The sequence below is a fragment of the Harpia harpyja genome, chromosome 18 (genome assembly GCF_026419915.1).
Source record: "Harpia harpyja isolate bHarHar1 chromosome 18, bHarHar1 primary haplotype, whole genome shotgun sequence".
In the NCBI taxonomy this organism is placed as follows: domain Eukaryota; kingdom Metazoa; phylum Chordata; class Aves; order Accipitriformes; family Accipitridae; genus Harpia; species Harpia harpyja.
Window position 1 is genome coordinate 16,877,702 of NC_068957.1, and position 14,813 is coordinate 16,892,514.

The following is a 14,813-nucleotide window of genomic DNA, read 5'->3' on the forward strand; positions in this document are numbered from 1 at the left end:
GCTGGCTGTAAAACCACCCCTCTAACATGAGGGCTGAGCACGCTGGAGCGAATCCAAGCGGCCAAAGCATCCAGCTACCTACCACCACAGATGCTCGTTTCCCCAATCAGACTGCAAAGACACACTCGTCGCTCAAAGGATATCTCTTTTTTGGGCTGCTGTAGTGTAAAAGTCAGGTGTTAATGCCCCACAGCACTGTGTCTTGGCAGACAGCAGCTCCCGGGTGGGCCAGGGTACATGTGTTTATTCATTCCTAGTATGCCTTTGACTGGAGGCTAAGATATAGATCAGGTTTTTGCTGCATGGAACAAATGCATGCCCAAAACACCTGTTGAAGTCTGCTCCAGCACTTGTTCCGAGCATCACTGGCCAAGCAAGTTGCTCACCCTGTGCTTTAACCCCTCCATCAGCACCAAGGGGTGGCAGCAGGGTCCTGCTGCCCCAGGAGGGAATGCAGAGCTGTGTTAGAGTCCAGGTTGTCTTCAGGGGCATGGGTGACTCAGAGCTGTCAAGACTGTCCTGGCTACAAATACCTTGACAGGAAGAAAAGATGAAGAGCTCGAAAACAAAGAGAGGGGAAACAATTTCCCAGGGCAGCAGCAGAGGCAGCTGCAGGGCAGGAGTGGAGGCAGGTGTGTCAACGCTGCCACGCTCTATCCAACTGCCTGTTCAGACACAGCTAGCAGGGCAGCACCATGCAAGCCACTGCCCCGCTCCACCAGGTCAATTTGGAGCCTGTGCTGAAGCACCTCCATGGCCAGCTCCAAAAGTCTGTCTCTCACTGCTGCAAAGGGATAAAGCAGAATAGAGAGTGTGCGGATCAGGCCCAGGATGCAGCACTTTTTGGGTGGCCTTGCTTTGGCACACACAGGGCTCAGAGTGACCATATCTGAGAAACCAGACACAGCATTGACCAAAATGGCTCTTCGTATCGATGCCAGATCCAGCTCTATCCACCTTCAACCTGACTTTTATGCAGTCTTAACAGAGACAGAGGCAAAACCAGCCCAGAGAGCTTCTAGCACAGCTCAACCAAAGCCACCACTCATGGTGAATTTGGACTTTCAAAAGTCAAAACTTTACTAGAGTCTTCCTACTTGGCACCTATGTGGTCCCTCCAAGGTCTCTCCCAGACAAATACACCATGCTGAGCAAATACTCTGCTCTGTTTCCTTGCCTGACTTGTTTTAAAGTGCTGTACAAAGCAGCCTGTTTAAAACTGCATCGTGGCCACCAAACATTCATGTGATTCTCAGCTTTGCACGAACGGTTAGCAGCAACATCAGAGAGTAACCAGAGACTTCAGAGAAATAAGCTCACACTAGAAACCATTAATTCACACCTAGTAGGCTTCCATGAGCAGCATGCAGCCCACGTGGGACATGGTTCTTCTCCAAGCAGCACCTTCATTAACCAGCCACCATCAGGATCCTAGCTCTTGGCTCAATGGGAAGATTAGCTCTTGGTGGATGTCAGTGGTGGTGCAAGAAGATCTGGCAGTGAATGTTTAGGTGCAAGCTCACAGACACATTCAATGCCATTTCAGGAAGCATGGTGAAAAGCTGCTATGTCAAGTGCTGGTTTGGTGTTGCGTGTGGGTTTTTTGGTGGTTTTTTGGTGTGTTTTTTTTTAAACACAGTAGCTTTTCTGGTGAAAATGCACTTTAAAATGTCTAAGCACTCAGCTATTGTTTGGAGCTATTAAGCACGCTGTTCCAAATCTTATCTCTGGCAAGCATCCCAATTAAGCAGGCATCCCGTTGATCAGCTTTCTGATCACATGGGATTTGTTCTGCTGCTGCATCTGATATAATACTTTCTGCTTTGAAGAATTTCATGTGTAGCCAGAAGGAGGCCCCACCCTTCTCATTTAGAAAGAAAAAAAATAAAAATCTCAAAGCCTGCTTCCACTGGCAGCATCTTCAGGAAATCAAAGGCAGTTGAAAGAGCAATCTCTTGTTTGGCCTGAAATTGGTGTGGAGCAAGTCAGGCAGCAGGAATTAGACCAAGAGCTCGTTTACTCTGAGCAAAGTGTGGGAAAGCAGAAAGGGAGCAGTCATTGCGGAACAAATTTTTATTTTTCTTCTTTGTCCATGTCTCCCTCATGGCACAATTCAGAAACCAGGGACCTTTCTCATCAGATAAGGTTACCTCTGAAATGAGAGCACTAACCAGACAAACTGACAGATTCAGTCTCAGAGGCAATTTAAATGGCAGGAGCGAAACTGCAGGAGTAAACTGGACCTGCAAGATTGCAAAATGGGAAGATGAGAACTTTCCAAAGAGGAAATCCCAGAGATGTTTTGAACAGCCAGCCAAAGAGTGTCCACTGTGAATTCCCCACAGAGGAAAACCCCAAACAGGAAAGGTTTGCTTTTGGTACAAGGCTAGGAAACCAGTGCTACCATTTTGTGGGAATTCAGGATTTCCTTCTGATGTGCACGTACTTTCAAACTCCACAAGAGGTGCAATGATTATAGCAGATTAGAGCTTAATGTGCAGAGCAACTAAAGACTTTTTCTGTGGCACATTTTCCCTTCTGCCCCGCTTTTCCATCTTCAAAATGGGAATAAACAGCATTTTCCTAGCTTACACAGCAGGGTGAAGATAAAACTGCTAACACACATGATGACCAGAGTGAGGGCAAACATGGAAAATCCTTCACAAGACAGGAGGAACATGCCAGACTGGGGAAATGCCCCGACATGGTGGCAGAGCACCATCGTGAAAGGACACTGGCCAGCTTTCCCCGCTGAAACACAGCTCCGTCATGAGCTCTTACACCAAACAGCACAACAGCCTCCAACAAGGAAGAACCCTTCACCGGTCTCTTGTAAGGCTAAACCAGAGACACCCGAGCTTTTCAAAGTCAGGGTGACAGATGCTGAGTCTGATGCCCCATTTGGGCAGAGAAGCCAGGTATTGTAGGTGGGACATCAGGAGGCCACTGTAGGCTGGTTTACAGACTTGTACACCTTAACACTAGAAGAGTTTGTCCTAGGGATCCAGCCAGACCTCCTGTGTGGCACAGCACAAGGAACCTCACCCAGCAACTGCACATCAAGTGCACGTTGCCCCAGGAAAGATATTCAGCCCCAACTTTAAATGGAGAACTCCTAATTAAGCTCTTGGTTAAAAATGTGCAACTTACTTATGTCAGCACTGAAGAGCTGCTTGAAGACCTCTGACAATTCTTAAAATATACATAGCAACAGACTCAAACTCAGCTGACAAATGTCACCCCCTCCCAGATACACCAACCAGCAGATACGAGCCATCCTCTCCATGGCATAACAGGGTTCTCCAGCTTGAAAATCTGTTTTAACCAATAGGCAAAAGCAGGGACCGGCAACAAAGGCTTCTCTGAACTACCTGCTCTGCAAACACCCGTCTCCCACAGGCTTCCCTCTCTACCTGAAGAGAAGCAAATCTTTCCTGCTGTGAGTATAAAACAGCATTACTGTGAAAATACAGGGCTGTGACATTAGCACAACTCTTTGCTGGGACAACTGCAGTGAAATGGGTCTCACTCCCAGACATAAAAAAGTATTAAGGCCTGGGTAGGATTCATCTTCCCCAATTTTAGCCCACCAGTACAATGCATCTAGTCCAAGGGAGTCAGCTGGCCTCTTGCCACAGCGTGGAAGAACTCCAGCATCCTCACCCCAGTGTAAAACACCTACCCAAAATAGGATCCATTGGAATTGAGCCACTCGAGACTTCTAGGAGGTATGTGAATTAACTGGTCAAATATCCACCTGGTCTAAGACCCTTCCACTTGATGCCCTGAATCTCGCAGCTCCTTAAGTTTTCAGAGGAAAGGAGAGCCACAGAAGATGCTGCCCAACTCTGTGCAGCACAAGTGGCCAAGCTCAAACACGGGGCTGGGGCCTCCGTGAGCAAACAGGAAAGAAACGTGGAGCAGTGTGAACCTGATTCATTGCTGTAACTTACAATTGGCTGTAGCTGCGCGCCTGGTAGCATAAACTGCATTTGCTGAGCAAACATGGCTGCGGCCGTCTTCTGCTGGATCAGGTTGTTGCGTCCGTTTATTTCAAGTTGTGTTTTTAAGTGTGGGGGAGGGTGGAGATATTTGCAGTTCTCTCGGGTACACCGGCCCTAAAACACAAAATGAAACAGCATTTCAGTGAACGTAACGCTCAGGGCAGCCAGAGAAATTTAATTGAGGATTGTTTGGGTTACTGTAACAACACAATCATCTAGGCAGAGGCAGTTTGGTAGCTACTGTGCCTCTTTTGTGATTTTTCTATAGCAGTGCAATACTTAGGTGAAGAGCAACATGACTTCTTCTGCAGTAACACTAACTGAATACTATCAATCTAAACCCAAAAGCTAGGCTTCTTGATGTCAAAATGATAATTGTAAAAAAAAAAAAAAAAAAAAACAAACCCTCTAACACAAATACCAGTATTTTCAGAAGCTAGTGGCAACAGTTCCAGAAACAACAACAAAATTTCCCCATTTTCTTGTGTGGGTTGTTTTTCCCCTCCCTCCCAAGAGCAGACCACTTAACTGGCACTGACAACCAGACAGCAAGAAACAAAACTGTCTCCACCACTTCCCCAGCTGTACTGGGTAAAACATGAAGACAACAGCTGTGTAAAGCAGCACCTCTGATCTTCAACATGCACGTACCCTGAGTTGCCGAGAACTGGTAGTCACAGGAGGAAGAATTGAAACGATTTCCCCCTTCATGCTTTCATTTGTCAAAAGCCACAGTATCTTGCATCGCTGACTACTCCCCCCCCCCCCCCGCCCCCGCAAACATAAGCATTGGGGAAGCCAGTGGCTCCTAGAAAACAAAGGATCACTAATGTTGCAGATTACCTCAAATCAAGTGAGACCATCACTTTTAAAAAACATCTATAAAATGTGCCTTGCTTTTAATAGCGTTTGCAAGTAGGCATAGGAAGATAAATAGTAATAGTCCACTGAACGCAGAAAACTAGTAACAAATTTTGTCATTAAGATGAAAAAATTCATGAAAAATAGGGGTTTTTTTCCCCCCTCTTTCTCTGCGTATTCTCTCCTCAAGAAACAGAGGCGTACAGAATGCAAGAAACATTTTATGCAACTTTATGCTTAAGTTTCATAAATAACTTATGCAAAAATGATGAACTTTTTTAGGAAGTAATTCCTTGGAGCTATTCAGAGCCAATTAAAATAAGGCCAGACCTTGGGGCCACTGAGCTGTTACGTGACAGATAACTAATAATCATTCCTGCAGCAGGCAAAGCAGCAGGACCATCCATTACCCAGCCTGTCCCAGGCAGTCTTGTCAAAGGCTGGACACCGAGTTCTCAGCCTCAATATAATTAAGTTTGCTTTCAAAAAGGGGCACACCAGGTGACCCCACGTACCTGCTCCCATTAGCAGGATCACACACAGCAGAGCTGTAACCCATAACCAGGTCCACAGGGGTTTGCTGGTTACACACCACCACACCCAGGGCTCAGACTGACGGAAACCCCCTGGGATGGGCTCCTACCTGCATCCAGGATGCTCCCCTGAGGATTTTTAAGACTTGTACAAACATACAGGTGGAATCACTGGACAGTCTGAGTACCACTGCACAAAGCCTACACTGTGACCAACTGCAGAAGCTGTTTTTGAACCCCCAGCCAGGCTCCTCGGCGTGCCGGGAGAGGGACAGGTCACTGTAGAGCAGCCTAAGACTTGCAAAGCTTTAGGTGTGCTTTCCTCTGCTCCCCTGCCTTCTGTGGATAATGTCTTCACTGGGGAGAGGGCTGCAAAGCTTGACTGCAGTGTGAAAGGGGCTGTATGATGGAGTACTGTGAGAAACAGGCTCCTCTCTTACCTGCTCCAAGGAGATAAGAGAGTTAAACAAAACCCCTGGCTCCCCATTGTTATTTAGAGGCAAATAATTAAGTGCAAGAAGTGATGGGCTAAACCCACTGGGACAGGAAATAAACCACTCCCAAACTTCAGCAGCCTGCCTTTGCAGAATGAAACTCTCTGCCCTGCTCCTAGAAGGGCCCAGTGGCTCCCAACAACCCAACTCAAAAAGAAAGAGGCTTTTTAATGCTATTGTTTTGGCTTCTCAGCAGTCCACCAGCCCCAGATCCCCAGCAGCAAGTTAATTGCTCACAGGCACCGAGGACATGAATCTTCATCACCAGACACTTTCTTACATCTGTGTAAAGTGAGGGTAAAATGGCACCACACATCTGGCTGGTGCTCAGACAACCCAGCACTACTACAAGGTAAATAGCGGCATTAATCTGGAAGGAGAAGGAGACTCATCAGCACTAGGCAGATCTGGGTCATCCTTCTCAGGGCATCTTTCCAGCTGCATGAGACCAGGTCCCTCCACAGCCCTTCCCATCACCTGGGACCCAACAAGAGTCCGGCATTCAGGCTCAGAGCATACCTGCTGCATCCCACCTCCACAACTTCTGCGGGGCTGCTCAGGTTGCTGCGGACCAGGAGCAGACCCCGCAAAGCAGCGGGTTGTTGATGGCTAGGCAGCTGCTCTACTCTAAGCTCCAGCCTTCGAGGGCTTACACATCAGCCTTAGAAATTCCTCCTGGTTGAAACTTGGCACAAGTGCTTTTGGGTTGGGAAAACACTAATTTCTACCAAATTTGGAATAAATCTGTGTAGCTGTTTCTACACTGCAGGAATGGAGAAGATGAAAAAAAAGCTACTATTTTTGTGAACAATACTTACAGGGCCTTCTTCAACTTGAAAAGGACTTTGCTATTCCAACTGAAATTTTGCATGTCATTGATACCAGCCACCCCAGCTTGGTGGTGTTTTTCTCAAAACATTGTTTGTTTAATTCCGACAGGGGTTTTTACAAACACAATGTTTTTATTACCAGAAAAAAAAACCCATACAGCACGAGGCCTTGATCCTGCAGGCAGAGCTGTGAGCAGAAACCAGTGCCCACACAGAGTGCTACTGGTTTCAATGAGGACATGTATTTACAAGGAACTGAGAGCTGTGCAGATGCTGCTGCAGAGTGAAGGCTGTGAAGTGCAGCACGGCTGTCAGTCAGGCCTTCTAGGGCTCCAGGAAGATTAAATGAATCACCGCTGCACTTGGATTCAAAACCACACCTTCAGTCTAGCTCCTCCTCGCCATCATTTTGATCCTGAGCATCATCAACCACTGCATTTCACTAGGATGGGTTAGAAGTCACAGCTGAGTCGGGTTGCCCTCTCCAACACCACAGTAGGTTCTTCGTCTCTCAGACAATGAATTTTAGGAACTAATGATGTGACAGAGTGACACAAAATGTTCCCAGTTTAGACATCCAGGTATGAAACAACTTTCAAGAAGTCTCGCTCTAAAGCGATGGACACCTCTAGTATCCTCTGAACTCCAATACTGGTAGGGGTGATCCCTTCTACACTTCCGTCGCAATGCCCACAGCTCTCAGGACTTCTTGGCAACACATACACTCTTCAAGACCAACTTCAGCTCTACGACAGCCACCAGAAGGACAAAAGAACTGCCATTATTCACTTCTCAGTACCAGCTGCAACACAGCAGGGAAAACAACAGGGAACTGGTAGCAAATCTGCTGTGTGGATATCGGGCTGGGGACAAATAAGGACAACTCCATTTTATACCTGGGTGGCCTAGGAATACAATATGAGAAAACACAACAGGAGTCAGGCCTCTAAGTTTCAGATGAGCATCTTTATGCTAAAAGGCGCAGTTTTGCTGCAGTGACTAGCTGTGGCTCCAGCACATTGAATGCTCGGCAGAGGGCACAGGACAGCCCCAGTGCCCTGCACAAAGACCTGCTGAGACACTCTCCAAGCTGAGCGTTGCACCAAAGAGCACCATCCTAGCACCTGCAGTGGGTTGCTGCATGTGTTGGGAAGGGGCATGGTGCTCAGAGACTGAACCTGTGTCAGCGAGCAGCATGCTGAGCCTGCTGGGACCAGTGCAGCCATCCTGTTGTAACTGGAGGAGTTTGTTGCTTTTAATTTAGCATGAGTATTGACTCCAGGGAAGGCGCATTCCCACCCTGTCCGGGGTGGCACACGAGCCTGCAGCCAGGGAATCACCACCCAGCAACAGACTCTGCTGCTGGCCTTGGTAACATGCTAAATATATCTGTATTTTCTGGCTCCTCGCAAAATGGAAGGAGTCTGAAGGACCATATTCGTCAGCTGCTTTGCCAACTACAGCCAGGAGGGAAAAGCATATGGACTGCACTTCCCAAGGCTTGAAAAATGGATATTAAAAATAAATCATTAAAAGATTTTGTAAGAGTATCTTCTCCCCCTTTCTTCCCACACACTCCCCCACCCTTACAGTAGACTGCTGGCATGTGATTGACTCTGTGTTGCCAACTTAAGTCATGCTGTGATGGCGCATACTGTAAATGGCTGGCATCTGACACTAGCGAACGTGACAGCAGCTTGCAGTGCAACAAAGCCAGCTGTTTTGAGTGCAGCACTGATGGCAGCAGACTTAAATCCAGTAGAAGAACCTGCATTACACCTGGCTGTTTGGAGTCTTCTGGGCTGCACCTTGTCATCTGCATCCTAGCTCAGAGGGGTGCAAATAAAAGCACGCTGGGTACTGCACCAGGCTGGATGAACCTACTCTAAGCATGCTGCACAAATTCTCTTCTTGGTGGCTGCTGAGGCGAGCTGAACTGTGCTGCAGAAACAAGGCTTCCAGCACAAACCCAAGGCTTGCTCACATTTGCACCAGTAATGCAGTTTGTTATGGTCTCTTTAATCCTGGACACCAGCAAGGGGTTCCAGAGCAGACACGTTTCTGGTTTTAATGACTGCACTGTATGTCCCGTCAATCATTATCAGTTCTCATGTGAAAATCTCTAAACTAATGTTGCTTTTCACATGCTGGAGGCTGCAGTAGGCTTGCGCCCTGACTGTGCTGTCTTTTCCACAGACACTGATGACATGTGCAATGACTGACAGCAAAAAGAATGAAAAGAGACCAGGCAGGAAAGGATTTCCATGTTTTGCACAAAACCAGGCACCAAAACACAGCTTGTCTACATAACTTTTCCCTGCATGAAGCAGCAGATTTCCACCTCCCTAAGAGTAACTCAGTGGGGAGGCACATTCAGAGATGTGCTGGCCCTGCTTACTCAGTGCCTGTCGCTCCAGCGCTGAGGCATGAAATGCTGTCTGCTTTCCATCCCACTCAACACATGCACACAGAGGCCTTCTCCTGGCCAGGGGTCCTCACTCCTGCCAGAGTCTTGCATGGCTTTCACATATGCAATACAACCTCAGCCACCATGGTGTCTGCCCCCACATCTGGAGGGCACGCAGAGACCAGGCTGCAGAACTGCCTGCAAAGTGTGAATTGTCATGCAACAGTGGGAGGCAGAAACGGGGGAGCTCTGGGTTTCATCCCTGTGTCCATGCAGCACAGCTAAGAACATGTACTGAGCAGCACATGCTGCTCCAGGTCTACCCCTACTGCCATCTGCTCTCTAAGAGAAGAGAGATATTGGGAGGCAGACTTGGTATCTGGTAATGCCCAAGCTCCAAGTCCTTCGCCCACCCTATAGGGACTTGCTGCTTCAAAGCTACCCTTCCAGGAAAGCAAACCACCATGGTATTGGGAACACTGTCCATCCACCATCCCAACTCAAGTGCTTCATGCTCACTACGGTTTGTCCTTAGCAATTTGCTCCAGGGCTGAGCAACTGGCATGCTGGCTGGATTGCACGGCTCATCCTGCCATCTCCAATGCTGCATCACAGTCCTCTTTCCACACAGGTAGAGAGCTGTGCCAGAGGGAGGAAGGGAGATGGCTGTCCCTCTCGCTGCTGGAGCAAACACCTTCTGCTCAGCAAACAACATCAAATAGCATGGAAATAGCATGTTTTCAACTAGAAAACAAAGGACACTGGAGCCAACAAGTCAGCCTGATCATTAGCTAGTGTTACATCTCACAGATAGGTGTTCATGCAGCCAAGCTGTCACTCGCTGTGGTTCAAAGCCTAGCTCTGTACATACCTTATCTGCAATTCATTTCTACAGGCTAATGAAATGTTAAAAGTTATGCTGCCAGCTGAGTCAGTGAGAAGTATAACCTTGCAACCTCCCTTGAACATTGACCCTGGCACAGTACATCAGATAACTTCTGCTTAATAGCAATGCTTTTCTCCTCACAGTGTTGGAGCAGCTCACTTTTACAGAGAGGTTTTAAAGTGTAATTATGTACAAAGCACTCCTCAGATGTGTTCTCATGCAAGGCTGTTAGCCCACCTACAAGGATCCTAAAAAGCAGGTCTAGAAGGATGTAGAGAAGTGACACATCACCCCTAAGCCTACACAGATCAACTTCGCCTATTTCCTTTGTACCTATTACTTGTGTATTCCCCAGACAAGGGACTCCAGCACATCACTCTCCCTGCAGCTGTAAAGCTCTTCCTGATTCTCAACTGCAGTTTTGCTCCTCCTGCAACCAAAGCCTAAAACTTGTCTTACCCCAGAGGGCCAGAACAGGAATTACTCCCTTCCTCTTTGAGGAAGGGCCCATACTTAACGGCTGCAGTCATATCTATCCCCCTTCCTCAGACCTCTCTGCTCTAGACTATGCAAACCACACTCTTTAAACTTCGTGAGCATGCTCTCCAAGCCCCTCATTAGGCTGCTCCCCCAGTCAGCCTGCACCCCTGCTGATGTGTGCGCATGCACGGGGCACTGTGCTCCAGCTAACCCCTTACCAGTGCTGTACAGGTACGGAGGTTTTTCTCACATGTCCTGCAGATAACACTGCTGCTTATACAGCCCTGCATGACATTTTCTTTCCTTCTAACAGTGTAACATTTTTGATTCACTCTCAACAAGCCTTTTCCAGAACTACTGCCTACCCAGCTATGCTGCACCCTGTGTCATGCAGCTGATTCGCTTAAATGCAGTATTTTGTATGCTTTTATTGAACTCGCATCCCTTTTTTATGGACTATTTTTCCAACCTGTCAAGATTATCTGCAATTCCACATCTGGTTCTCTAAAGTGGCTGTAGTTCCTCCCAGCTCAGAGCATCCTACCAATTTAACAAGCATACTTTCTCTCTATTCCATCATTTAAGTCATCAGAACGAAACAAAACAAAACTGAACAGTCTTGCCAGTCCTTTCGGACTGCCACTGAACTCACTTTTCCAAGCTGTTGTGGGTTGTCACATAAAAGTTTCTCCAATGCTTTGTTCCCTGTTTTGTTTAGAAACTGATTTGTGCCACATCAAAGACTCCCAAATCTAATGCCAGCACTCCATCCTCCCTATCGCTCTGAAATAGCCCATCTCAAAGGCTTTCCAGTTCTACCGCTTTTTCTGCTCCTCTCTGGACACCTGTAGGGATGCTTGAGAGTTAGTGTTCTGCACCCCTCCTGTGCCAGCATCTCTACTTGCCATCAAGCATGCATTTGTACACAACCTTGGGTACAAAGAAGCTGGTGGTCTGAAGTTACTTGTAACAGCAATAAAAAAAATACAGCACAGCTAGTTGCTGACATTTTTCAAATGCAGGTGTAACACCCATTTAGAGAGAGCCCAAAGACTGCTGTTATGGTGCGGATCCTGCTGTGAACGGATCATAGCTGAAAACAAAAAGCAAAATGTATCTTCTAGTTAGCATTACCAGATGGCAATCAGCCTCGAAGGGAAGGGAAGCAACGTAGACTTCCTATCATGCAGAAGTTTCAATTTCAATGTATGTGGATAAAAATGCGAGAGTTAAGGTTAATCTGGTAGCTTCCAGGTATGGATGATATAGACCCTGTGAAATGCATGTTCTAGCTAGGAATAAGTATGGTTCATGAATACATAATTTGCCGGAAATAGGATTCAAACAGCCCATAAAAAGCACAAACCACAATTTTGCAATGTCTCTAAGATGAGCTTTGCCTAACTTCTTTGAACTTCCCACCTTTGGGTCGAAAGAGCCACCTCCCTGAGCCTGCGTGCACAGTTGAGAAGAAAACTGCTAAAAACACCCCAGGTGTTATTTTGGCCCAGCCAAGCTCCCCTGCAGTTGTTCGAGAAACCTCTTCAGATTTTATGCTGTTCTGAACGATGCTCTGAGCTGCAGCAGCAGTGTGTCAGCTCTGACCTGGGGCTGCTCAGGCGAACAGGGACATGTCTTTTGTTGGGGTACAGAGGACAAGAGTCAGACCTGCCTTTCCACACAGCTTCAGTGGAAAAACCTGAATATCTATCGCAAGCTCCCAGGGCTACCAACACTCCTAGCACTCTCAAGGCAGCCCCAGCTTGCCACTGAAACAGTGACTGAATTTCATGGCTTCAATGACTGTCAGGTCAAGCCCTTTCTGAGCAAGCCTAGACTTGATTTTGACTGAAATGAGTGAACCTTGATGTTTTGCATGATTTCAAATGAAAGCAGGTGATGTTGGGCAGCTATGACAAGAGGTTTGGGTCCTTTTGAACTGAGAGCTCAGAGTAAAGCTCAGTGGCACGTGCAAGTGCAAGGCAGCTAGAAAGCCCTCAGAGCAAACCAAGCAGACGCGCTGTGTTCACCCTGCTGAAGCGAGGCTGGTGCATTTTACACAGTCCCAGTCTGCCCAGTTCTCTCCCTAGAGCTGTGGGGCAGAGCCCTGGCAGGCCAAGTAGCTGTAGTCTGCCCAGTTCTCTCCCTAGAGCTGTGGGGCAGAGCCCTGGCAGGCCAAGTAACTGTAGGTGTTTAGGCTTAAAAAAAAAAGTTATATTCCTCTGCAACTTTAAAAAAGCAGGTCAAACACAGCCACTTCAGTCCAGGTAGGGTCTAACTCATTTTATGTCCAGTGAGTTAGAAAAACACAGAAAGAATGGGAAAGAGACAAAAATCCCTGGCTCTAGGACACCGGTGCTGCTCTTCAGCCTCCCCATCTCACCCGTGACTGCTCTGCTGGGATATTTTTGCTTTGCAAGGAGATGGAAGGAAGAACAGGAGGAAGAAACGTCAGCATCATTTTTGCAAATGTATTCGAGTCCAGACAAAAGCTGCCAACAGCCAGCTGAGGGGACTGCTGAACAAACACTGCTAGAGACCTGTAACACCTCCATCTCTTTGTCATTCCGACCTTTGTCTATGAAAGCCAACCTCTATCACAGACACAAACCAGGGCTGAAGAGGCTGTGCCCCTGTGTGCCACTGGCTCAGGGGAATACGCTGTGTTGAACCTCTTCTCCATCACAGGACTGGAAAGCAAGCTGCCCCTTGCCACCGGACACGCACACACTGTGGCACATGGCCAAGCTGACGGGGCTTTGGTCATCTACCTATCGTACAAATGGACAGGTCTCCATCAATAGGCATTATGTGAGGAACAGCAGCATTTTGCCCAAGCAGGGGACATGCTTCCCACTGTGTGGCACAGTTTAGCAACTGAACAATTTCACCAGTGTATACATATATATATAAAAGTAGTATACTGAGCACATAACATTGCTTCACTCACACCAGGGTAAGAGACAGTCATGAGATGCAAATTCTGGGAACAAACAGGTGCACAGCGTGGACAAATCCCACTGCAGATGCCAGCCCGTTCCAACAGTGTGTATAAAACTGCAAAGCACTTGGACAACAGGTTTCTCAAGATCAGATGCACTCTGCTGGGATTCAAACATGCTTATCTAGGACTCTCTCGCAAACTCTGCAGCCTCAAAATGTTTGTCAAGCTTGTTTTTGTTACACAGCTCAAACCAGAGCAGAAGAGAAAAACAAAGCAGAAACAGCAGCATTTCTACATCCTCGTCTCCCTTTTTGGTATCACCTTAACAAGTGACAGTTACAGCTTTGTCAATAACTTCAAACCACTGAACTCAGCAGGCAAATCCAGCTCCATACAGAAAAGATGGCTCGTTAGCATGGAGCTCAAGTATTTAAGCAAGTACTATCACCCCGGCATTTTTTTTTTTTATTTATTTTAATTAGAAACAGGGGGGACATGCAACTGCTGTATTCCAGTAGACTCTAAGCAGCCACAGGCACCAGCCTAAACTCCCAAATCCTCATTCACCTGGCAATTAGGGAAACCGAGAGCTGCTCTGAGTGAAGTTTTACTTTTCCACATTGCTGAATACAGCAATGTTCTGCTGAATTTCCCCAGGACAGCACAAAGAGGTCGTGGCTGTCCTCCTGCTTTCACGCAGGATTTTCATTCCAAGCTGTTTGTTATACTTGAAGGTTCTTACAAACTCGGAGCAGTTATTTTGTTGGGGAAAAGCCCTGTAGCTCCTTCATTATATTTTTACATCTTGACAACTCTTTCCAGCTCTGTTCTCCTGCCAAGCTCTCTTCATTCAGGCCAATGGTATGCTCTGTTATGCTCAATGAAAAACGTGTATTGATTTTAACATTTTTGGTTTGTGGAACATTTTTGCTTGCTCCAAGCAATGGACAGTGTTTACCAAGTCTAAGAAATATATATTAAAAGAGTACAGCACTGTCAAAGTGTATTTTTTATGAGCTGTAGAGCCACAGAGCAGAAAAACACATTTATCTGGGAGATTACTACTTGCAATGAACAGCAATCTCTTTCCACAAAAGAGAGGAATAAAGACTTCATCGAGCTCTTTTCTTTTGTATTCGCCAATACATTTTGATTAGGCTACATTTTGTGAACCGTATCAGAGTCTGTTACCACCACATATTTGAAATGAGGTTAAAACAGAATAGAAGTATCATCAATTTAGAGTTCCGAACTGATCATTTTTAATGTCTTCCAAGTATTATTCCACTACTCTCCCAGGTTCAGGAATGTTAAAAGCACAATAAAATAGGTTTCTTTAATACAGTATCAAATACAGTCTCTCTCCAAGCGAAA

The 14,813-nt window shown here is 46.8% G+C and overlaps 1 protein-coding gene across 17 annotated transcripts in view; it reads right to left on the reverse strand.

The window, feature by feature from the left end:
- MBNL3 (muscleblind like splicing regulator 3) overlaps window positions 1-14,813 on the reverse strand; it is a 97,672-nt gene that overhangs the window by 30,654 nt on the left and 52,205 nt on the right. For all 17 annotated transcript variants that reach the window (XR_008239201.1, XR_008239202.1, XM_052813997.1 and 14 more), the window contains one exon: window positions 3,954-4,118. Coding sequence is in view for 15 of the 17 variants with exons in the window: in XM_052813997.1 (XP_052669957.1) it covers window positions 3,954-4,118 (165 nt within the window). In the remaining 2 variants the exon portion in view is untranslated. The remainder of the gene's footprint in view (window positions 1-3,953; window positions 4,119-14,813) is intronic.